The sequence below is a fragment of the Danio aesculapii genome, chromosome 1 (assembly GCF_903798145.1).
Source record: "Danio aesculapii chromosome 1, fDanAes4.1, whole genome shotgun sequence".
Classification (NCBI taxonomy): domain Eukaryota; kingdom Metazoa; phylum Chordata; class Actinopteri; order Cypriniformes; family Danionidae; genus Danio; species Danio aesculapii.
Genome location: NC_079435.1, coordinates 31,371,455 through 31,398,544, shown reverse-complemented (window position 1 = coordinate 31,398,544; position 27,090 = coordinate 31,371,455). Strand labels below are relative to the sequence as shown.

The 27,090-nt window shown below is 36.6% G+C and overlaps 1 protein-coding gene across 1 annotated transcript in view; it reads right to left on the bottom strand.

The window, feature by feature from the left end:
• Window positions 1-24,920, bottom strand: part of hsf2bp (heat shock transcription factor 2 binding protein) — a 33,464-nt gene extending 8,544 nt beyond the window's left edge. The window contains exons 1-7 of the mRNA XM_056476774.1: window positions 24,870-24,920; window positions 24,350-24,497; window positions 23,460-23,560; window positions 22,879-23,028; window positions 3,816-3,957; window positions 3,589-3,706; window positions 1,902-2,005 (exon numbers count right to left, since the gene is read on the bottom strand). Coding sequence (XP_056332749.1) covers window positions 1,902-2,005; window positions 3,589-3,706; window positions 3,816-3,957; window positions 22,879-23,028; window positions 23,460-23,560; window positions 24,350-24,497; window positions 24,870-24,920 — 814 coding nt within the window. The remainder of the gene's footprint in view (window positions 1-1,901; window positions 2,006-3,588; window positions 3,707-3,815; window positions 3,958-22,878; window positions 23,029-23,459; window positions 23,561-24,349; window positions 24,498-24,869) is intronic.
• Between the last annotated feature and the right edge of the window lie 2,170 nt (window positions 24,921-27,090).

Below are 27,090 nucleotides of genomic sequence, written 5' to 3'. Positions count from 1 at the left end.
AGTGTTAGACGCGCGCGAGCGCTAGCAAGAAAGCGAAACCGCTCGCGCCTCAGTCTGGCTCGTAAAAAACTACGGGGCACAGGGTGAATCTGCTCTTCTTCTTGGCTTTGTGGCTGTTCATCCAGACGACGACAAGGTTTGTTTGAGCCCAGATCGACCATGGCTCGTTATTATATGTATATATCATTCCGCTGTAATGTCTCGGCTCGTCGGCTGTGTATTTCAAACATGGTGGGTTTTTTGTTTTCATTCTGGCTTGTTGCGTAAGCGAATGACGTATCTCTGTAAACCAATAGCGTTCAGCTGCGCGTCTAGCTCCGCCTTTTGGTACCCTTTCTCATGTTTGGTACCCTTTCGAAAGGGTGCCGAAAAAGTGGTACGGTATGGTTCGGTTCGGTACGCTTTTTGACAGTGGAAACGGGCATAAAAGCGTACCGAACTGTACCGTACCACTCAGTGGAAACGGGCCTTTTGAGGCCTTATGTGTGATGTCTGAAGCCGTTTTTCACTGCACCTGACATTTGGACATGACTGTCGGAATACGCCCCCTTGTGGCAGTCGCACAGAATTTTCTGTGTTTTCGTGTCCCATGAGAGAGAAGCTGATTCTCGTAGTGTCCGAAATAAAGTGCAAAAAGAGCCTTTATTCTCCGTCTGTTTACAATGGTTGAATGAATGAATAGATGAATACTATAAACTCATAGACCGCAAAAAAATTAGAGGGAATGTGGAGACTACATAATTTTTTTTAAATTTATTACTCATTTAGGAATAGAAAGGTTTTTTTTAAAATACCTTTTATTTTTTATACCTTTATCTAAAGTAAAAAAATAATGGAAAAAAACTACTATTTCTCATCTTGCATGTACGGACCTGCTTGGACAACACTGGAATACATTACATCCAGTTGGCCGGTCGCATACGGTCTAGTTGCAGGAGTTGAAATATTTTAATGGATCTGCAGCTCAAATCGGATCTGAATTTTATGTATACGGAGATGATTGGAGCTCCACGCAGCTCCCACATTACTCTCCATTGGAAATGAATGATACCCGGTCTGTCGCTTGTCATTTTTCGAATGCAGTGGAAAAGCGGCTTGAGAACAAAATTAGTTTTTTTTTCCAGAAAGATTGAAGGGTTTTGAATGCAGAGCTTCATTTTGACCTAAAAATAGGATGTTTGGAAAATCAAGTGAGAGGTTATGGATTTGTGTTGACTGTTTTGAGAATACGAGGTACAGTTTCAAGAAATGTTTTAAGCAACCAAGAAAAACTATAATACAGCTTACGAAAAACAAAAGGAACATTATCTAGTACACTATAAAGAAATCTCAGAAATAGCTTTTATTAGTAGGGTTCACGCTAAATTTATGCTGTAAACATACTCCACATAAAAAATATATGTGCTCAACTCTGTGTTGTGAATTATTTGTTGTTTATTTCATATATTTATAATATTTCATATTAAGGAAATTATATTTTTAGCACAGTTGTTTATGCATTTTAAAAAGTGAGTGTCATTTCATGTCAATAAAAAATTTGATGCTTGATTTGGTTTTTATTTGCTTATTGTGCTAACGTGCACACTCTTGTGGGCATAGCAGACATTAGCATACTTTCAATGCTTTTTACAAATTTAATTAGAATTTTGCTTATATTTAAGAAACCACCCTAATTTGCACCATCAACACTTATTGAACTGAATTTAATAATCTTTCAACTGACTTGAGCTGATTAATGACACTATTGTTTTTTTATATTTGCTTGATAACAGAATAAAGAATTGCCTCCAAATTTATGAAGTTTGCTTGATTAATCCCCGTTTTACCCAGTTATGATTTTAAAAGTTTCTTTGAAAGAATGAATACAAAACAAATACAAACTGTTTGTAACAAACACTTACCTTCCAGAAGGTGGCACATCAGAGGAAGAAGTTCAGGCCTCTCACTAATAAATTTCAGTCCATTTACATTGATAGTGGTGTTATAGAGAGCCATTAACATCAACCTGTACAAGCACACAAAAAATAATCAGATACTTAAATTAGAAGCACATATACTGACTTTACAAGTTGCCATTTCAAAACAAACCAGAAGTTCCCAAGTACAGATATGTTCATTTCACCTATTTATGTTCTGGGTTTTCACTCGTATCAGTCATCAATCTAAATGGATCTAAAGTTCTATGTACTTACTTTGTAGCTGTTTTTAAAATATTTTTTCATGATCTTCATCTGGAAATTATGCTTTTGTCCAGATGTTATTAAAATGCTCTTCTTCCCTCAATTCATTCTGACTGACATGAGCAAATCTAGGCTGTGTCCGAAACCTCATACTACTCAGTGGGTACTGCATTTGAATTTAAATGTACCACTTGGCCATTAGAAAAGTGCGTTCTATACAGTATAAATGTAAAAAGTATGAATGGGATTAGAACGTACTACATCCGCCATTTTGTCATGATCACGTGACCTACCCACGTCAGTTCACTCCCATTCATGAATTCTCTCGCGGGGCATCATGGGATAGTGCAGCGTGCATGGGATGCGCACTTCAGAATCTTGCCGGTTGTAGTAAGTCATCCGGGTACTTCTCACATTCTGATTTTCGAAATCTATGAATTCGGACATACTACTCGGCTCACATACTGATTTTAGCGTACTGTATAGTATGGAAGTATGCGGTTTCAGATGCAGCCCTAATGTTTCTATTTTCACACTGTGAATGTGATGACTCATCATATGAATCAGTCTTGCTGAAATTTCCACACTGGATTCATCTTCATCATGCTGGTAATGTAGGTCTTAGACCAAAGAAGCTAATATTAATTTACAATGGCGAAGCGCAGTGGGTGGCTTTCTAACTACTGGGAAATTTCAGCTGCTGTCTGGACTTTGACTGCCTTTCTACACCTCCCTTTCTTCATCTGTTCAATACTTTAACCCTGTATCATTTCATTTTATTACATAAAACTCAATTTGTAAATTAATTAGTTTTGTTTTCTTTGAATATAAATCAAGTAAACAGCACCTTTAGAAATATGTTTTCTATGTTCCATACTTATTTCCCCCACTGTATACAGTTAAAGTCAGAATTATTAGCCCCCCTTTGAATTTTTTGTTCTTTTTTAAATATTTCCCAAATGATGTTTAAAAGAGCAAGGAAATTTTCACAGTATGTCTGATAATATTTGTTTTATTTACAACAAACCATTGTTATACAATAACTTGCCTAATTACCCTATCCTGCCTAGTTAACCTAATTAACCTAGTTAAGCCTTTAAATGTCACTTTAAGTTGTATACAAGTGTCTTGAAAATATCTAGTAAAATATTATTTACTGTCATCATGGCAAAGATAAAATAAATCAGTTATTAGAAATGAGTTATTAAAACTATTATCTTTAGAAATGTGTTGAAAAAAAATTCTCTCCAATAAACAGAAATTAGGGGAAAAATAAACGGGGGCTAATAATACAGGGGAGCTAATAATTCTGACTTCAACTGTATATAATTTAAGTTATTTACTATTTTTAATGTAAAAACCTTTTTAAATATACAGTAATGCTTATGGTTGTGTATATACAACATACACTTTGAGTTTTGGAAATACTCCTGGTTTCATTAGACCCAGCAGCTGCAACATAGTACCCAAGAGGATGTGGGCAGAAGAGGATAGGAAGTCACGTCCACATGACACAGCAGCTATATCTAAAAGCAATAAATAAATAAAATTATCTTTCCTTACATTTGAGACAATAACATTTAAATATGGCATGACAGTTAGAGTGAACTAGTAGTGCAAACGCTATGCCCTCACTGGTAATAACACCAGCCAATGCCAGAACAAAATTATGCTCATGTGAGTTGTAACTCTGTTGTGGCTTTGCCTCATCATCCAGAAACTTGATAAAAGTCTCCAAGGTTTGACCAGCTATGCTCAGAAAGACCTCCAGTTTGCCCTGTGGACAAAAAAAAACATATAATCAGAACAAACATAGCAGTTCTTAGATTAATACTGGTTGGAGTAAAAACAAATTAATATCCTACATATTTTAAAACAACCTGGCTCACATAAAGGGAATTTAAGGGAAGAAGACAAACTGGAAGAGATTAACATTTTAACAACTTTAATAAAGAAATAAACACAATAAACTTGCGGTGACACCTAAACAAAATCCAAAACCAAACATAAAGTATCCCAGTCCTGGTCCTCTTGCATCTCCCTTTGTCATCCCTCCTCATTTCATCCGTCTTATACTTGTTAACACTCGTGCCACTGGCTTCACATCCATGGCAAAAAATGTTCAACATAAGAGATGGCAATTGGTATAAATGGTAGTCTAGACATTGAATGAGCCTAGTAGTATAAATATACAGTGACACAATAATGGCTTCATCATATGACAAGTTATGTTGTCATAGCAATGTCAGATTATCATAACATATCTTTTCTGCTTCGATATCGCAATGTGTGAATTTGCAATAGTCAATTCGCAGGACCTGCAATGTCCAGTTGGGATTACAGTTAACCAAAACACATATTTTAGGACAAAATTTAACCCTGAAAAAATGACAGATTTTTATTAATGTACAGTGCATCCGGAAAGTATTCATTGCACTTCATTTTTTCCACATTTTTTTGTTACAGCCTTATTCCAAAGATGAAATAAATTCAAATTAATTTCCTCAAAATTCTACACACAATACCCCATAATGACAATGTAATTAATTTTTTTAATTGTTGCAAATTTGTAAAAAAAAAAAAACATACTGAAAAATCTAATGTACATAAGTATTCACAGCCTTTGCTCAATACTTTGTTGATGCACCTTTGGCAGCGTTTACAGCCTCAAGTTTTTTTGAATATGATGCCACAAGCTTGGCACACCTGTCTTTGGGACTTTTTGCCCATGCCTCTATGCAGTACGGTGTACATTTTCAGATCTCTATAGAGATGTTCAATAGGATTTAAGTCCGGGCTCCGGCTAGCCCACTCAAGGACATTCACCAAGGTGTTGTGAAGCCCCTCGATTTATATTTTGGTAGTATGTTTTGGGTCATTGTCCTGCTGGAAGATGAACCATCGCCCCAGTCTGAGGTCAAGAGCACTCTGAAGCAGGTTCATTCAGGATGTCTATGTACATTGCTGCATTCATCTTTGCCTCTATCCTGAGTAGTCTTCCAGTCACTGCTGCTGAAAAATATCCCCACAGCATAATGCTGCCACCACTATGCTGAGAATCAGAGAATTTTGTCTCTAATGGTCTGAGAATCCTTCAGATGCCTTCAGATTGCCAAATTTTAGGCATAGAGTGGCTTCTGTCTGGCCACTTTACCATACAGGCGTAATTGTTAGATTGCTGCACAGATGGTTGTCCTTCTGTAAGGTTCTCCTCTCTCCACAGAAGAATGCTGGGGCTCAGACAGAGTGACCATAGGGTTATTGACCACCTTCCTGACTAAAGCCCTTCTCCCCCGATCACTCAGCTTAGATGGCCGGCCAGCTCTAGGAAGAGTCCTGGTGGTTCCAAACATCTTCCACATATGGATGATGGAGGCCACTGTACTCATTGGAACTTTCAGAGCAGCAGAAATTTTACTGTAACCTTCCCAAGCCTTGTGCCTCGAGATAATCCTGTCTTGGAGGTCTGCAGACAATTCCTTTGTATTCATGCTTGGTTTGTGCTTTGGCATGCACGGTCAACCCTGGGACCTTATATAGACAGGAGTATGCCTTTTCAAATCATGTCCAATCAACTGAATTTACCACAGGTGAACTCCACTTAAGCTGTTGAAACACCTCAAGAAAGATCAGTGGAAACATGATTTTTCAGGTTTTTTATTTTTAATAAATTTGCTACAATTTTTTTTTACAAAAAAATCTTTTTTTTAACACTTATAACACTGTCATTGCAGGGTATTGTGTGTAGAATTTTGAGGAAATAAATTAATTTGATCTATTTTGGAATAAGGTGAAAAAATGTGGAAAAAGTGAAGCGCTATGAATACTTTCCGCATGCACAGTCCTGTATGTGATTATGTACAATCTTTGAGCGAATTTAAACCATTTGGGTACTAGCAATTATAACATTTGTTCAACAATTAACAAAGATTAACTGTATTTAATCATTTATATGATGAAGACTATAGTAACATGTAAAGCAGATCAATTTTCTCTAGACAGTGGTTGTTGTCAAATAGTTTTAGGCCAACTTTAAAGAAAACTTTTATCCTTTCAAATGTTGACTGCATATTGTGTTATTTTACATATGATTATTTAATAGGGCGGCGAGGTGGCGCAGTGGGTAGCGATGTCACCTCACAGCAAGAAGGCCGCTGGTTCGAACCTTGTTCACGTAGGTTTCCTCCAGGTGCTACGGTTTCCCCCACAGTCTAAAGACATGCGCTAGGTGAATTGAGTAAGCTAAATTGTCTGTAGTGTATGTGTGTGAATGAGAGTGTATGGGTGTTTCCCAGTGATGTGTTGCAGCTGGAAGGGTATCAGCTGCGTAAAACATATACTGGACAGGTTGGCGGTTCATTCCGCTGTGACGACACCTGATTAATAAAGGGAATAAACCGAAAAGAAAATGAATGAATGAATGATTATTTTTATTCAATATTGTGCAACCCCTGTTACAGACATCAAAATCAATTTGTTTACTAAAAAACAATTGCATTTTTTCCTATTATTCATTTACAAAAACAGTTAAATTACATATTTTTATTTGTTTTATATTTTACTTATTGAATGTAGTTTCAAATTTAATTTATTACTTTGACTCAAATCTAAATTTATCATCATTACTCCAGTTTGCTGTGTCACGATCCTTCAGAAATCATTATGATATGATGATTTGGTGTTTTTTTATGGCCATTTAATATTGGCACAGATTCACTAATGATGATTCTTACAATTATCAGTGCTGAAAATATTTTATCTTGCTTCTTATTATCTTAGAAATAGTTTTGTTAATGATTAATTAGATTAATTAGAAATAAAGCACAGAGTATATTTCATAAAAGATATTTTTGTAACATTTTTTAAATACAATTTTGACAACATATAAATACAATTTTGTCAACATATAAATAATAATTTTTTGTAGAATATTTATATTCTTGCATTGTTTTATATACTTTAGAAACTTGGTGCACAGTTTGTATGCTACTTTTTCTTGTGTTTTTGAGTTTATTAGAGTAAAAACATAACAGTACCTATATAAATCAAACCACATTCCAAATAGCTTTTCCAGATTTATTTACAATTTTGGTCTTGCAACAAAACCAATGAAGGAAAAAAAAAAACAACAACAGTTCTTCAAAGTAATTTAAAAAATAAAATTAAAAAAATAGAATAAAAGGGCTGGAAAAGTCATCCGCCCCTTGACAATACTTTGTAGAGCCACCTTTTGTTTAATTACAGCCCCCAGTCTTTTTGGATATGTCTGTTCTAGCTTTGCACATCTTGACTAGGGTTGGGTATCGTTTTTTTTTTTTTTCGATACCGGTGCTAAATCGATATTTTTAAAATGGCACCGGTGCCAAAACGGTGCCTGAACCGATACTTTTTAGCCATAAAATTTTGGTGGATGACTTATCCTTAACATATATATAACAAAATACTTAAAAAATTATTCGAAGTAATTTTTTTCATGCATCACTCTGCAGTCTTCATAAACAAGATAATTAAATAACTTAAACTAAAGATAATCTTCCTTGTTAATTTATTTGACAAGTAACTTTGTATTGGTGTAGGATAGCACATTTCTAACATTCAGGTACATCAAAGCACATTGTTGCACCTGTTAACTTTAACAGATAGGCCTACAGTTGAAGTCAATTTGTTTTGCCCTCCCATTCGTTTAAAATAATGTTTCTGAAAATTTGCAGTGTTTCCTAAAAAAATTATTATTATAGAGTCATAATAAGTCCTATTTCTTATTGTTTATTTTGTAAATAAAAAATTTTAATAAAAATGTAATTTTTAATTTAAATAAAAATAAGGTCAGTATTATTAGCCTCCTATATATTTACTGTATATTTTTGATATACACATCAAATCAGTTACAAAATAATTTGACTAATTATTTCAACTTTCGTAGTTAACTGATTAACTCTTTAAATTACACTTTAATCTGAATAAAAGACTATAAAATACTGTAAAGAGACTTTGTCTGAATACAACTGTCTTGCAAAATAACTAGTAAAATGTTATGCACTCACTGTCACCATGGGGAAGATAAAGTAGATATTAGAAAGAGTTAGTTAAACTATTATGTTTAAAAATGTGTTCTAAATAAATCATGTGTTGAGGACGAAAATCAAAATGAATGAAGGCAAAACTAAACGAGGTGACTATGACTTGCATGACTACATTTGATCAATGTGTTACATCTGTTCTTTGGTATTTGCCGACTGTTTGTAAATTAAATACTGCATTTCCTAATGTAAAACTATGTACACTAGATTTCTGATTAATAATGGTCTCTGCATAGCCGAGCACTTCCTATATTAAAATTGTTAAAATCGCTATTGAAAACAGAAGTCTAATATCATCAACAGTGGACATTTTGATAGTGTTTCACAGCATGAACATGACTGAAGTTTAATCTTTTCATTACCTGTGTCAATTTGTGACAACCTGTGCATCCCCTTGTTGGGCTCCGAGGTGGAAGAGGAGTAAGAGTGATGAATCTGAAATCAGACTAAAATGGCAAATAAACAAAACCCAAACAGAAAATTATCGGATCAGGACTGATTGTAACTTTGGAAATGGCATCAGTCTACTCCCCAAAAGTGAAAACTGGCAGAGATTTATACTTCTAGAATCTCTACAATCTGAAATGCCACTCTCTAAATTGTCTCCTTTTGCTATTCAAAAAGGCATCTCTGGGATTGCAGGAACAGTCAAAGATGTTAAAAAACTAAGATCTGGACAAATTCTTGTTGAATGCTCCAAAAAGATCCAGGCAGAAAACCTACTACGTGCAAATGTGCTTGCTGGTGTTGCTATGAAAACTTTTCACTATGCAACTTTAAAGAGCCCATATTATGGGTTTTTGAAAATGCCCTTCCATGTAGTGTGTAACACAGCTCTAAGTGAAGTGAAATATCCAGCTAAGGCTTAAATCTGTAAGTGTACAGTGTTTAAAACTATTGATTCATCTATAAAAGAGTCGACTCATAGTGCTTCAAACAAGTCGCCTTGATAACGAGTCATTAGGTGTTTCGCGATGACGCAGCCACGAAACACAAGCCTCGCCAGTAGTTACGCGCGCAAACCAGGGAGATTTGAAACCTGCGGCCCCGCCCACTAATACAGAAAAAACACTAGACACACACACACAGACGCCGCCGGTCGAATGAAGTCACGCTGTGCTCAGATGGATAATATTGACAGTCTCTACCCAAAGATGAGTTGTTAACCTGGTACAGTACACGCGGTTACTCTTTATATTCTCTTATCACATGTAAGCCACGTTAAAAACGCGACGCGTGCCGCTTTGTTTACGGATTTAACGTTAAAGGCTTTTGTGAGCTCGCGTTCCACTGCCGTTTGTCGTTGCTATGGCGATCGATCGTAAGCTAGGAGACTTGTGTCACTTTCCCTAGTTCTTCTGAGGAGCGTTGTGTGTGTGTGTGTGTGTGTGTGTGTGTGTGTGTGTGTGTGTGTGTGTGAGTGTGTGAGAGAGAGAGAGAGAGAGAGAGAGAGAGAGAGAGAGAGGAGAGAGAGAGAGAGAGAGAGAGAGAGAGAGAGAGAGAGAGAGAGAGAGAAAGAGAGAGAGAGACTCGCGTCGCTTTCCCTAGTTCTTCTGAGGAGCGTTGTGTGTGTGTGTGAGAGAGAGAGAGAGAGGGAGAGAGAGAGAGAGAGAGAGAGAGACTCGCGTCGATCTCCCCAGTTCTTCTGAGGAGGGTTGTGTGTGTGTGTGAAAAAAGCCTTACACTATGAAGCGCGTGTGCACTGTGACTACTTTTATATAGTTGATTACCAGCTGGGCATTTCACTCTGTCTCGTGCTGAAGCCTGTCACTGTCGACCAATCGCAGCAGGCTGTCATCGGTCCAATCAGCGCAGATTAGCTTCGCGCTGAGGAGGGGGTTGGGAACAAATGAATCGCTGAACGATTCATATGGGAGTCGTTGGGATAATTAGGTAAAAATAAATGCAGGTTATAAGACCATCAAAGTGTTTTATGACCTTGCATGCATATTAGACTGTTGTTGGAGACCCTTACAACCTAAATATGACCCTATTTCATGTATAATATGGGCTCTTTAAATCATAGCAAAGGAGTAATCCGTACCAGAGAGCTAGAAGTCATGGAAGAGACGGATATTACTACAGAGTTAATTCCTCAAGGTGTAATACATGTTAAAAGAATCACAATCAGGAGAGAAGATCGTATCATAAAAATAGGAACTTATATCTTAACTTTCAGTAGACCTCTACCTCCAGAAAAGATTCGAATAGGATATTTGAGTGTCAATGTAGACATTTTTACACCTAATCCACTCAGGTGTTTTAACTGCCAAAAGTTTGGACATGGATCGACTGCTTGCAAAAACAGATCTACTTGTGTAAACTGTGGAGAGGAAAAACATGGTGAGCAATGTAAAAAAACACCAAAGTGCAGCAACTGTGCAGGAGAACATCCAAGCTCATCCAAAGACTGTCCTACCTGGATTAAAGAAAAAGAAATCCAGAAAATCAAGTGCTCTAAGAAGGTGAGCTATTTGAAAGCTCGAAAACTTGTAGAGAATTCCCCATTCTTTAAATTGGAAAAGACTTTTGCAGCTGCGATGAAACCACAACTACAGTCTGTCGAGGTTCAGACAGATTTGACATGGATAAATGAAAAATTTGAAGAAATAAAACCTCAAACTCCAGTAAATACAAAGTTTGTTGATCATCAAAGTCAGACTGTGCTCCATCAAACTCAAGTAAATCACAAAGAAAATTCATTTACAGGACAAAACTCATCAAAAAGTAAAAATTACAAAAAGCTAAATCCTCAAGAAAAAACAAGCCAAGAGCATAAAGAAATGAAGACCAGCAGCTCAAAAGACATTGAAATGTCAAATGACAAAAAACCACGTAGCCGGACCACTTCTCCTAAAACTAGAACCAAAGGGCACTTGCATGTTTTACCAACTTGACAGTGGAAAGTCATATTATTCAGTGGAATTGCCGTGGCATGAGAGCCAATTTTTCTGAATTACAACGTCTTGCTTGCATTTATAATCCTCTGGCTTTCTGTCTCCAAGAGACCCATCTTACTCCAGAGACAAATATATCTCTGAAACATTTTACATGCTTAAATGCATATGGCCCAAATCTTCAACGTCCATGTGGTGGAACATCAATATTACTAAGAGATGATGTTATTCATAGTAATGTGGAAATAAATACAAACTTACAAGTAGTGGCAGTCCATGTAACTTTGCAAAAGACTATTACCTTGTGTTCTGTTTATATTCCCCAAGATGCTACTGTATCACAACAAGATTTGGAAAATCTGGTGGAACAAATCCCCCCTCCATTTATTCTTATGGGAGATTTTAATGCTCATAATCCTCTGTGGGGAGAAAAACAACTTGATGCAAAGGGAAAGAAGATAGAAAAACTAATTAATGAAAATGACCTGTGTCTTTTAAATGATGGTTCATACACATACTTACACCCAGGACATGGATCCTTCTCTGCCATTGACTTAATTTATGATGCAACTTTAACTACTGATTTCTCATGGTATGTCTCCGATGATCTTTGTGGAAGTGATCACTTTCCTCTGATTATAATCAACACAGCGGCAGATACACAACAGAGACCTCAAAAATGGAAACTTGAAAAAGCTAATTGGTACTCATTTCAAACCCTTTGCTATGAGAGACTTGATGGCAAGGAACAGGATAAAGAAAATCTAATCAAATGGTTCACAGAAAAAATTATTGAAATAGCAGATGAATCGGTACCAAAAACATCAACAAAACAGAGCAAGAGACGGAATCGGTTTGATGACCAATGTAAAGAACTTATTAAAGCACGGAAAAATGCAGTAAGATCTTTTCAGAAACATTCAACGTCTGAAAACCTTATCAAGATTAAAATTTTCAGAGCACAGGCACGGAGATATATAAGAGAAGCAAAGAGACAAAGCTGGAATAAATTTGTGTCGAGCTTGACAATAAATACACCATCAAAGAAAATATGGGATGCGATTCGGAAAATGAAAGGAAGAGGCGGACCACAAGTAAAACACATTGACAATCACGGCACTCTGCTGACTAATAAATATGACATTGCCAATATACTTGCAGAAACCTTTGCAAGGAATTCCTCCACAGAAAATTATCAGCCAAATTTTCAAAAAATCAGAACTAACCAAGAAACAATTAAATTAAATTTCATATCCCAAAACACAGAGATCTACAATCAATTTTTTTCTATGAAGGAACTTTTAAACTCTCTAAAGTGTTGTCATGACACAGCAGTCGGACCAGATAAGGTACATTATCAGTTTCTAAAACATCTTTCCCAATAGAGTCTTTCCCTCCTCCTGGAAAATTTCAATGAAATTTGGAAATAAGGAAATATCCCACCATCATGGCAAGAAGCCACTATTATTCCTGTACCAAAACCTGGGAAGGAACATAAAGATCCCAACAATTACAGACCTATAGCTTTGACAAGCTGTGTATGTAAAACTATGGAGAGGATGGTAAATAATCGACTTGTATGGAAGCTTGAGTCTGATCATCAGATAAGTGATTTTCAATGTGGTTTCAGAAGAGGAAGGAGTACAGTAGATCATCTCATCAATCTGGAGTCTTACATCCGAAATGGATTCATCAAAAAAGAGCATGTTGTAGCTGTATTCTTTGACCTAGAAAAAGCATGACACTACCTGGAAATACGGCATTCTTAAAGATTTGCATAAAATGGGATTCAGGGGAAATCTACCCATCTTCATTTCAAAGTTTTTGTCAAATAGATCTTTCCGAGTTCAAGTAGGAACCATTATGTCAGACCCTCAAGTACAACAGCAAGGAGTTCCTCAAGGCAGCATCCTTTCAGTGACTCTTTTCATGATCAAAATTAATAGCATCACAGATGTCATTGGAAGAAACATGATGCGCAGTCTTTATGTGGATGACATTTGTATATGCTACCGAGGAAAAAACATGAATTTAATTGAAAGACAGCTACAGTTATGCATCAACAAAGTGAGTAATTGGTCTACAGAAAATGGTTTCAAATTTTCTAAAACCAAAACTGTATGTGTACATTTCTGTCTTTTATGATCTCTACACCATGATCCAGAACTCTTTTTGGATGAAGAGCCCATTAAGATTGTTAAAGAAACGAAATTCCTTGGACTCCATTTCAATAGTAAAATGACCTTCATTCCACATATAAAAGCTCTAAAAAACAAATGCTTGAAGAACTTGGATCTAATTAAAGTTCTTGCAAAAACAAAATGGGGAGCAGATTCTACTGTTTTAATGAGACTGTATAGACTTTTGGTGCGTTCACGACTGGACTATGGGAGTATAGTTTACAGCTCTGCTAGAAAAATCTTATTTACAAATGCTGGATACTGTACACCACCAAGGGCTTAGACTAGCCCTTGGAGCTTTTAGAACTTCACCTGCTCAAAGCCTATACACTGAAGCTAATGAACCACCTCTTTAAATTAGATGCTTAGAACTGTCTCTCCAGTATGCATTGAAAATAAAGACAAATCAACACAACCCAGCTTTTAAACCTATCTTCCAACCTCAATATCTGTATTTGTATGAGGCAAGACCCAGCTATATTCAGCCATATGGTGTACGGATCAAAACACGCATAAACAACCTAAATGTAAATCTTGATTCCATCCCCCAGACTCTCATTTGCCCGGTCCCACCATGGAGATTAAATAAATTGCATATAAATCTGGATCTGAGCCAGCATAAAAAGGCTGATACTTTTCCACATACATATCAACAAGCAGTTGCTGACATAAGACATTTTTATCCTACTCATAAACCAATATACACAGATGGATCAAAAAAGGACAGTCATGTTTCTGCAGCAATAGTAATAGGTCAATCACACTACGGCATTCACATTCCAGATCAAAGCTCAATTTTTACAGCGAAAGCAAAGGCTCTCGTTTTAGCTCTGGAACACATTGAAAATGCTGAAGGACACAATTTTATTATTTTTTCTGACTCAAAATCTTGTCTACAGACATTGAATTCTTTTAAACTGGAGCATCCCATTATTATCGCCATTTTTATCAAAGTGAACGAACTACAGAGAAGGTTTTATAAAATAGTCTTCTGCTGAATCCCAGGACAAAAAAGCCGACAATGAACAAGCCGACAAAGCCGCCAAAACAGCCCTAGCAGGAAAGCTGAAGGAGTGTAAAATCCCACCTTCGGATCTAAAGCCATTAATAAAAGGCTATATTCTCGACAAATGGCAAACCGAATGGGATCAGTGCCCAGATAGTAAGTTTTTGAAATTCAGCCAGAAATAGGAAGAAAATCTCATTTATTTTTTAAGTCAAGACATGATGAGATTGTTTATACAAGATGCCTCATTGGACACACGAGACTCACACATGAACATTTACTGAAAGGAGAAGAACTACCAAAATGTCAATATTGCAACAGAAACCAAACTGTTAAACATATTCTTGTGGAGTGCCCCATTTTTAAGGTTATCAGACAACAATTTTTATCTGGACAGACTTTAAATAAAATATTTTTTAAATGTGAATCCATCTAAAATTTTACAATTTTTATCAAAAGGAAACCTTAAAAAACTGTTTCAGATTTTTATCTTATATATTATCGTTTTTATTTATGTATTTTACCTTGTATATTATTTATTGCTTTTGATTACTTTTAATTGCTAGAATATTTTTATAATTATAGAAAATTGGTATTTATAAAACGTGGTAAAATTTTATCTATTTTTATGTTTTGCCATGACATTAAATTAAATTACTTAAATTAAAGTTTTGACTTGGCCACTCAATGACATTTACCTTCTTATCCTGGAGCCATTTTGTTGTTGTTTTGGCAGTATGCTTCAGGTTACTATTTTGTTTAAAGATGAATGACCTGCCCAGCTTTCGTTGTTTAGCAGAGGGACGTAAGTTTTCCTCTAGAATTTAGATGTACTTGGCAGCATCTGTTTTCCCTTCAATACTGACCAATTGCCCAGTTCCAGCAGAAGAAAAATACCCCAACAACATAATGCTGCCACCATCATGCTTCACAGTAGGTTTGGTGTGTTTGGGTGGTGTGCTATGTTTGTTTTTCACCAAACATAGTGCTTGCAGTTCAGTTCAATAAGTCCAATTTTGGTCTCATCAGACCATAGCACCTTTTGTCAGAAGGTATCAGACTCATCAAAATGTTTTATCGTATAGCTCAAGCGAGACTGGGTGTGACATTTTTAGGAAAGGTTTCTTTTTTGCCACTTTGCCATACAGGCCAGCTTAGTATAAAGCTTGGAAGAAAGTTGCCACATGCACAGGATGACCAGACCCAGCCGTAAAACCTTGCAAGTCCTTCAAAGTTGCCTTTGGCCTCCTGGTAGCTTCTCTTACCAATGTTCTTTGTCATTTAATTTGGATGGGCGCCCTGATCTAGGCAATGTGCTGGTGATGCCATGCACATCTTAATGATGCCTTGAACAGTATGCACTCCAAGGGATAGATAAAGCCTAAAATGTTTTGCACTATCCCAACCATGATGTATTCTTTTTAGTCAAACAATTATAAGGTGAATGCTTGCACCTGAGCATGCTTATAATGTTTTACTCCAAGGGGCTGATCACTTTACCAAACCAGGCATTTCAGTGATTAATTCGGATTAATCCTTTAGCATTTAAGTTATATTTTTAGACTAATGATTAGGATTATAATTTCTAAATGCAGTTAAAAAGTTAGACTTCATTTATTTTATTTTCATGGACATAATTTAAGAAAATGTATAGGTTTCATAGGGTATGATGATTTTTTATAGGCACTGTAGTGTATGCCACTTTTACATGTTATTTATTTATTTATTTTTATTTTGGACTTATAAATTCATATTTTCTAGTTCTTTTCGCAATTTAAGGAGTGTTCCGGTGCTTACAGAGTTACAAGACACATTGTTATTTAACTGTTTATTGTAATAACCGAACCTTCAGTTATTTTAGGCCCAATCCCAATTCTATTTTTGTATCCCTACCCTTTCCCCTTGGCCCTTAAAACAGACTGTGAAGGGGAAGGGCTTCAAAATTTACCCGTAAGAAATGGGACACTACTACAGCACCTGCACACACCATCATATGTCATCGTGATCTCTTGCTTAATATGAGATAGACGATCACGACTGCTGGAAATCACTGAAGGCAACGATATCATGTTCTCATAACTATATAAATGTGGCAATAAGATCGTAACTGTACACAGACAAAAAAGTTACATTATATCACACTGTAAAAAGCTCATTCTCAGCCACTAGACTTTTCTGACAGGGTATTCGAGTGTCATCAAGCAGTGTTGTGGGACTAGTATACGGGAGTTAATATTATGCATTATAGATAGCGAAATTTTGCTGTTTTTATTTTAGCGTTTTTTTTTTTTTAAAACAAACATGAATGTGGTTATCAATATGTTAAAACATATGCTTGTTTATTGTAAAAATTCATAATACTGACAAAAAATACTAATTTGTGCACCTTTACTTCCATGTGCAGCCATGCTGTCGCTGTAGCTGGTGTATTTCGGGAAATTTTCTTACCCCTTTGTTTCGAGTGTGGTCCTGAAAAATCTGTTTTGAGGTGTATCTAGCCCTTTCCCTTAGCCCTACACCTTCAAGCTAAAGAGAATTGGGACACCCCTACCCCTTCAAGTGAACGTGCAAAACGAGGGGTAGAGATAAGGGCTAAGGGGTAGAATTGGGATTTGGCCTTAATATATAAAGTGGTACAGAATTAAATCATTTGCATTCTGACTTTTTTGGGGGGTTCACAATACCAATCCATTGCCCTTATTTTCACTCTAGCACATGTAGTGGAAATGGTTCTTGCAGTTTGCTCAGTCAATCATCATCCCAAACTCTGGCCTTTGGCATTGTCAGTAAACTGTAGAAGCTAAACACTCTGTTAGAAGAACACTTCAGCTTTAGGCAGGATTGCTTGTAGCATTTCTTCATCTCTGGTGATGTGGTTGATTATAACACCTTGCTTTGTCCAAACTACAAGATCGCAGTACAAGACACTCCATACAAACATGAGTAGCTGAACTTGATGGTAGTATTCATCACTATTTTTAAGTGTAGTGCTTTGTCTAAGCAGAACTGTGACTCTTCGCTACTCCTGGTCTGACCATTCTGGTATTTGTATGGACACTTAATCTCTACAGTTGCTTTTCCACAGCAGGCAGTTTGCCATTCCACCCAGCGATGGCCTAAGGTGTGGACTGTCTGGCTCTACAACAAGACCACAGAGCTCCACATCAAAGTTCTGATGATTTGATTTCATAATTTCTGTGTACTGTTTTCTTGCTCTGTCCTCCATATCTCTTCCCCGAAGTACTGGTGGATATGGTCAGCTCTTTGCTGTAGTGCTTTTTTTTTTGTTTTAGCACATATACAGTAATACAGTGCATACACGATGTAGGATTGTGCTTGTGATCCTTCCAGTTCGGTGTGTGTACCATGCCTGAGACTGGGCCTGATTTCTTGTTGTAACCTCAAGGTTTACACACTGTATTAGTTATCTCTTTCCCCAGTCTTTCAAATGTTTTTTACACACTTCTTATTGGCAGAGGCATCTAAGATGGCATCATAAAGAGCTACCAGTCACTCTGGAAAGTCTCTGTGTCACATTGTGATGTGGAATCTGTCCTGACACTATAGTCCATGCTACAGTAGTGTTCACAGCTGCTAGTACATTCAACTCGGCAATGAATTCATCTGTGAGTTCTGAATACACAAAATAGATAGCATTTTAATACAAATTGCAAGCAAACCTGATTATATGTCATTTTTGTCATTCTTATTATTACATGGCACTAATTACAACCTGTTTTTACAATAAAGGGCTACTTCACGAAAATTAAAATTACATAATCATTTAAAACCCCAAATCAGAAAAAGTTGGGAGAGTATAGAAAATGCAAATAAAAAAAATAAACATTTATTCCAGTTTTGGTTGTTGCAACACATTTACAAAAAAAGTTGAACAGTAAAGCATTTACCACTTTGTAATGTTGCCATTCCTTTTTACAACACTTGTGTTGTAAAACACTTGTGTTGAAATATGTTTAGGAACTGAATACACCAAGTGATGAGGTGTTTCAAGAATAATTTTATCCCATTCTTTCTGCAAACATGTCTTAAGTTGGGCAACAGTATGGGGTCTTCGTTATTGCATTTTGCGTTTCAAAATGCACCACACATTCTCTATTGGAGACAAGTTGGTACTGCAGGCAGGCCAGTCAAGTACCTGTACCATTTTCCTCCACAGTCAGGACTTTGTAATGTGTGCAGAATGTGGTTTTGCATTATCCTGTTGAAATACGAATGGGTGTCTCTGGAAAAGAAGGCAGCATATTGTGCACCAAAATCTCTATGTACTTTTCAGCATTATTGGCATAAGTTACCTTGCCAAGGGCACTGACACAACCTCAAACCATGACAGACCCTGGCTTTTGGACTTGTTGCCAAATATCCAAACATCTTCCTATCTTTCCTTGAGGAACATTGTTTTTTCAACATTTCGATAATTTTCTTACATATTTTTTGGTAAACTGGCAATCCTCTGCCCATCTTAGTCTCCAGGACTAGACCTTTCTTGGATGCTGCTTTTGTACTAAACCATAATTTCAATCACCTGTTGACACCACCCATTTCAAATTACATTATTATTTAACCAATTTACCTGATTACTAACCCTAAATTGGTCCTGTTGCAACTTTTTTAGAATGTGTTTAGGTCTGAATGACAAGTAAGGATGTTTATTTATAAATGAAATGAAATTGACCAGACAAAAACATAAAATATTTTGTGTTCATATTGTTTGCAATGAAATACAAGTCAAAGTAAATATGAAAATCGCTAAAAAAAATTTTATTAGCATTTTTGATAATGCCCCAACTTTTTCTGTTGGGCTTGTACTCTCCCTCGAGTTGTTTCAATCATTTACGAGTTTGTTTCTGCTGTTGAACACAAAAGAAGATATTTAGAAGAAGCTGAAAGGTGTAAATATTGACTTCCAAAGTATGAAAAACAAATATTACAGAGGTCAATGTTTACAGGTTTCCAACATTTTTCAAAATATGTTTTGTGTTCAACAGAGGAAAGGAACCTATAAAAGCTTAAAACAAGTACAGGGTGAGCAAATGATTATACTTTTTTTTTTTTTTGGAGGAGGAACTATCATCTTTAATACGCTTATTTCACGCGGCCGCCATTTTAAAAAACCAAAGCGAGGCTGCGGTGGGAAGAAACCCGGAAGTATAGGACAAGGACTGTACACATTACAGTAACATGATGTGGAGTACACACCTCCAGCTGTTGCCGAAATTTCAAAATGCAGAACTGGTGTAAACATCACTTTAATATCATTCAGTAAGTTTAATTTAGAAAATTAAAAGCAATTTAGCATCAAACAACATCACAATCTCTTTAAGAGTAATATGCTCAAGTGTCCTCCTAGGCTTCAGATCATAGCAGCAGGTAAACACCGTGGGGACGCTTCCCTGCTTCAGTCTATGTTACCCAGTGAGCGATAAAACACTGTAGCACACCCTCGTGTTGTCTGTAGTAGTGTTGTCCCGGTACTGAAGTTTTAAAACCATCTATTTCCCGCTGAGTTAACATTGAAGCGCCGCTGAGCACAGATGACTCGACTGATCTTCACGGCTGCTTCGCGTTCCAGTCTCCTTGTATCTGTGTTTGCACTCAGTTTACTGCCCTTCACCCAGTGCAAACACAGATACACGGAGACGCGAGCGCGAAGCAGCCATGAAGATCAGTCGAGTCATCAAGCAGATCGCTCGGCTCGTCTGTGTTTGTACTCGGTAAACAGCGGAGGGTGAACTGATGACCTTCTCGGCCAATCACAAGCTATTCTGTTGATCAAGTGAACACAATGGCAAATCAGCGCTGTTTTAAGAAAGCCATCAACAGTGCCTTAAATGTTAGCGGGAAATTGATGGTTTTTCTTTTAATTCAGTATCGTGACAAGTCTAATATAGTGAAAGAATAAGTTCATTAACTCGCGTTTGATAAATGGCGTCTAAAACGTGTGTTTGGGAAAGAAAATGCTAGCTAACTAGTGCCATTTCCCTTAACTTAGCTGAAAATGAGCTCTGATATCCCTTTTTATTTTCACCATTCATTCAGAACGGACCTTCGGGTCACTCGGAAGGCGGTGAAATGATAAATTTGTGTCACTTTCTCTTCGCTGATAAGATATACAGCAAGCTACCCAACGTTCCAATGTAACTCCCAACAATACTTCCGGGTTTCTTCCCACCGCAGCCTCGATTTCGCTTTTAAAAATGGCGGCCGCGTGAAATCAGTCTATACCTACCTACTTGCTACATTTACATGACCTGATCTTGTCTACATTCTTTCTTTGCTTTTCTCTGACTGGCTGCAATTGGGTCCTTAGCCTCTTAGCCTTTCTGAAGCTGATCTTACTCAGTCTTGCTGGTGTCACCTCTTTCATGGATGGGTTAATCCACATATTTGTCCCTGAAGTAAAACACTTCTCCATTTTTCCTATTCAGACCCACAGCTCAACTTTAAACATAAGCGCAGCTGCATGGCCCTAACCTGCATAAAATGGTATATTGTATGTCACACATTGGTTTGTACCTTAGGCTATACATAAAACAATAGTTGTGTGATTTTAGCAAAAACAGATAAGTATGGTTAATTAAACTGCAGACTTGGAATGCTAAGAATGAAATGTAAAATGTAAGTCCACATACCCTGCCATGCAGGTGCAGTTCCCTGTCAGGATGCAGTTATTTTGCTTGTCGATGATTACCCAGGCTTTGTACAGTTCAGTCTTCTATCCTTGTGTTTGGCTAGGCAGAACCTCTGTCTTTAGCACTACAAAGCTTCGAACCAGGTAATCATGGAACATTATTTCTTGCATATGACCACACACAACAAATTTGTAGGCATGCAAAGACATGTAGGATTTGAACTTCTCTCTTGTACAAACACTTGGAGTTTCCATGAGATAGTTATATATTTCTGGCCACTGGATGCCTGGCCATTTCGTCTCATCTGATATCCATTGGGAGGGTGCTATCGCATACGAATCTGTCAGACGAATGCCACTTACTAACATAATTTTGCTGAATAACTGTGCTTATCACTGGGTGACAAGCTGTTATAATATACTGAAAACGTTACATAAATTATATGTAATCAATAGAACTTATTTAAAACAACAACAAATTTTGTACAATATCGGTGTCAATCCCTCGCTGTAAATGCTAGTGCTTCTGTTTTTTTTTTGCAGACATGATGCGTGCCATGTTAAATATTTTCAAGTAGGAGAGTTACTGTTCAATTATTGATATTAAATCGCTTTAGTAAAGGACTTTTGGTTCATTGCTAATCAAATCAAATCTGAAGTTCCGACAGGGACATACTAAGTGGATTAAAAATAGATCAAGAAAAAATATCAGAAAATATAAGTAGCTAATAAACTAAGTAGCATATTTGCAGACAGAAGACTTTATCCATGCAGCAATTTCATTCATTCATTCATTCTCTTTTCGCTTAGTCCCTTTATTAATAAGGAGTTGCCACAGCGGAATGAACCGCCAACTTATCCAGCATATGTTCTACACAGATGTCCTTCCAGCTGCAACCCATCACTGAGAAACACTTGTACACTCTCATTCACACACATACACTATGAACAATTCAAGGCCGTAACACACCGTATGCGCCGTGGCACGGCGTGCACATGACAGTTGAAAGTATCGCACACCAGACGCGCACATTCGCATGCTATTTTAAACGGAACTATTTAGATGGTGCTCTGTGGCGTGGCAGAAAAATGAACAGTGTCCTGAGTCATAGTTGGGCGCTACGGACAGCCGCCGACTTGCAGCGCCGGTGTGTGTACCCTGATAGAAACCTATGTTTAGAATTCTGAAATGTATGCCGCTGCCTGGCGCTACGTGGCTCGCCGCCAAGCGGCGCTTCTGGTGTGCGACCTACTTTAGCTTACCCAATACACCAATAGCGCATGTCTTTGGAATGTGGAAAACCTGAGCACTCGGAGGAAACCTACACGAACACGGGGAGAACATGCAAACTCCACACAGAAATGCCAAATGACCAAGCCGAGGCTCAAACCAGCGTTCTTCTTGCTGTGAGGTGACAGCGCTACCCACTGCGCCACTGCGCTGCCAGCATTATATTCATTAATTTTATTTACATTTTATTTTATTTACAAAAATTTACATCTGTCCATATCAACCATTCTTGATCAGCCATTCTTATTTTTATTAAAAGAGGGAATTAACTAATTTAAACAATAAGTATCAATAATAATATAATTAACCCAACTATAAGACTATAAAACAAGCCTATCTAGATTTGTGCATATAGTAAAGCTGGATTTACTGACGACTCATTTCAGTCAGTTCAAAATCAAGTAGTTTTTTGAGGGGGGATGAACACTTAATTTTTCATGCAATTTGATTTTTTTTTTTTTACTTTTTTTCATTCATATACAGCTACATGTCTGACTACATTAAATCTAATACTAGAAAAACCATAATGGTGCACTTTAAACTATCTGGATAACAACTGTTAATTGTGTTCAATCAAACTCAAACTTAAACTCACATCAGCCAATATGTCTCTGATTGCTTCCTCCTTCTGAGATGAACTCCATAGCAACGTGCAACATGAAGCACCCAGCTCAGTACAAAAGTCTTTCTGCTGCTGAAGCTGTCCTCTGCATTCCCATAACTGCTGCTTAAGAACCAGCTTCTCCTACAAATATATATGAGAAGACATAAACATACACACACATAAGCATTTATATATTTAACGATTTTAACCATTTCCATTAGATCTAGACAACTTGAAAAACAAATCTCTCATATATGCACGTTTCTAAGAGCATGACAATCCAATAATACAGTACAGATTACAAATGAGTTTTGCAGAGTTCAAATGATGGATACTTATGGATACAAGTGATGAATACAAATGATGGATTTACCTATATTTAAAGTCTTGTTTTAACTCATTTTAGATGCTCTATATAGACACCTTCTGTGTGATGATTAAAAGTAGTTTATAGAAAAAAATTTAAATAGTATGTAAAATTATTTGTGTATAACCTTTTCTAGAATCTTAAAGTAAATTATGCTTCATTTCAGTGTGGTCTCTGCAGTCTCTCCTCCCTTCTATTTTAGTACCTGTTTCTCATTCTGACACTCATTCAGGGCAGCATCTAGTCTGGTGTGAATATGTAGACAATTCTCTCTTTCTTGCTTCTCATGATCACAGTGTTCTTTAACTATATTAAAGTCAAAAACAATTTAAAACAGTAAGTCACCAGTCAGAATTATTAAATGACTACATCTTATTAGCCTTTTAGTATACAGCACTTTATCAATTTTAAATTGTCCTTTTTAAAAGTGATTTTTAAAAATTAGTTGTAACCAGTTTCAAATTCAAATACCTTGAATTTCAATTTTGAGGTTGTAAACATGTAGGCATTGTTTCCCATTTAGTTATGTAATTGTTTTATTGTTTATTATAATTATTTATATATTTAGGCTGTTTACTTTGTTTTTGGTATACATAAGTTTGGGTTTTTTCTTCTTTTTTTCCCTTTCCATGTCTGTGTTTGATGTCCGCTATTGTTACCCAATAGTATCTGGATGCAGCATTTATGATGCAATCTGAGATTGCATCACTCAGCGATGCCATGTCAGACACAATGCACTCAATAGAGCTAGTGGTAGGGTTTGGTGAGCCCATTAAAAATCAGTGGATGCAGCTCAGATTGAACTGCATCAGGTCTGCATCCAGACCTCACTTATTGTTACTGTGTAAATCTGAACTTGCATTGTTCTACAATCTGGATGAATGTAAACTGAATACAGAAAATTTAATTCAATTGCAATTTTTAACTAGAAAAGCAAAGTTTGCTTAGACAAACTTAGAATTTTGGTTTAGCCAGTGATGGCTTAAAGTCAACATCTATATTAATGTTTATATCTTTTATATGTGCAAATCAGTGTAGAAAGATGTTGTTCGCTGTGTCATCATAACTGATGTTCGCTATGCTACGTGTGCTTACATGCGTCCAGAGACCGTCCTTCATGGATAGCATCGATCAAGTCACTATTGATTACTTTTGGCATAAGTTCTCGTAGAGTCCTGACTTCAGCCTCTAGTCTCTCCAAGTCTCGCTTTCTGACTTGAACAAAGCCGTCTGATCCAACATCCTTTAAACACATTAGTTAGAAAATGCTTGCTTACTGTTAAAGATGAACAAACGCAACGACATTGGACATCGTATTGATGGTCTTATCTGTGAGACAGTGACATCTTGTGGTAATGCTGGTGTTCCCGTTTGGCTTTCTTTTTCAAACTAAATGAGTTCTTATGAGACTTGTTAAAATTCGACTAAAATGATTTCGCGGTAAAACAATACAAAAGTCTTTCTACGGTTAAAGTAGCACAGAAATGCCAAACATTTAATTAGCATATTAGCCTGCTAAACACTTGCAGTGAGCATTCATCCACCTAATTATATGGTTGCTCAAGCGCAAACTTAAAGTCTGCGAAAATGAATAAAAACAGTAGGTAAAACTTACCTGTACTACAGATGATGAAGACGGAACGTTAACTGAGTCGACGGTCTTCATTTTGAAAGCGCTGCTTAACTGTTTAAAAGATCTCATAGTCATATAGCGCCCCCCTATGTTCGGATGTACATGTACATCCTATGTACATCGCAATCTTCCAAATTGTAGGCTATTCAACCAGTCTCAAAATATTACATTTTAATAATTCTACTTTAATTACTTAAGAGTTTATTAATATTCTTAAATCACTTAATACCTAATAAGTAAATCACATTTGGACAAAGCATCTGCTAAATGATTATCAGGCCTACAGGTAAATTGGGCCAACACTCTCAAAAGTCTAACCGACCTTTATTACACAATATATTTTTGTCCATATTTTTTAGATTTACTTTTTATTAATTTGTAATTGAAAACCAGCTACATTGTGTAATTTTCATAGGTAGGCAGAGCTTTTCTTGCACAACTTTTCTCCTCATTTATTATTTAATCTGGAATAACAGGTATTCTTTATTAAAGAAAATGTTGGTTGAAGCAAAGATTTCACCCTCTGGTCAACTGTTTAATGAAAATATAAATTGATGTGTGTCACTATATGGTTCTTCATGTGAATCTCTGGTGAAATCAAAATAGAAAAAAATACAACAACGTGGAAGTCACAGTTATGTTTAGTAGTGCTAAAAGTATTTCTGCACGCATGCAAACGGAACTCAAGGAATTGGGACTAAACAGCTGTGTAGCCTTAAGAAAGCCTTGTATGGCTAATTGGGGAAAAACATGTTTCAGTGCTTCAATTCTATAGCGAGCATAAAGATTGAGCTCTAATAGAGGAAGGCCATGTGATTTTGATGAGTCCAGAACTATTCCAGAGTGATGGTTATCAGAATCAGAAGAGAGGTGGATAAAATGATATCAATGTGGTGCCCCCAGATTGTATAGGCAGTATATAGGCATGGTATAACTTTATGCTGTGCTACGATCTGGGGATGCTGCAGTAACTTGTCAGCAATTACATGTGCCCAAAGAATTAAGTTATTTGACTACGTGAATATACACTGAATAAACAGTTATTCCATCACTGTTTTTTCATAGCGACACAGGCATCTTCCAAGATAACAGATCCATGATTTAAAGGATTCATTGAGCTCAAATAGTTAAAGAGTGGTTCAGAGAGCCTGAGACAATTTTTGACATGAATTGGCCACCACAGAGCCAGACCCTAGAGAAGACACTGTGCAGCAGTCCGACCCTCCCATCATCAATTCAAGATCTTGGCATATAAAAAAATGCCACTGCTGTAATTAAAGTTGGTCTAACGAAATGGTAAAGTGTGTGACTTTTTTGTGAATTGGCAGTGTATATGTATATATATATATATATATATATATATAGAGAGAGAGAGAGAGAGAGAGAGAGAGAGAGAGAGAGAGAGAGAGAGAGAGGCTATAGGCCTACTTTTTTATCTAAGTGGAAGAAAGCTTATTGTAAGCTAATAACATATTTGTTTGATACTTCTGTAACTGTATGGACATTTTTTTAATGTCTAGTCTATGGGATTCAAATAGGCCTCATAATAATATTAATTATACACTCCAAATTTTTTTTTTACTTGTTCAAACAACTGAAACAACACAATTCTTGATATTTCATTGGGACAACCAATTTTTTTGTTCAATCCACATAAATTGGTTAAAAGTGTTAAGTTAACTTAATAGGTTTGTGTTGGGACAACATGAATGAATTGTGTAGAACCCTGCATTTTTTACAGTGCACATTTCAATCTCCTTTGTGTGCATTCAGTTCTTTTTGAAATCTAAGATGCATAGTAATAAAGAAAAAAATAACCTAAATAAATAATATAATTGTTAATAATAATTAGTCAATAATAATTTTCCTTCGGCTTAGTCCCTTATTTATCAGGGGTCGGGTCGCCACAGTGGAATGAACATCCAACTATTCTAGAATTTCCAGCATGTGTTTTCCACAGCACATCACACACGCACACATACATACATACATACATACACTAAGGCCAATTTAGTTCATCCAATAGCGCATGTTTGGACTGTGGGGGAAACCGAAGTACCCAGAGGAAACCCACGCAAACACTGGGAGAACATACAAACTTAACACAGAAATGCCAACTGGCCCAGCCGGGACTCGAACCAGCGACCTTCAGCGACCATGCCGCCGTTAATAACAATAATAATGATAATAATAACTGTTATTA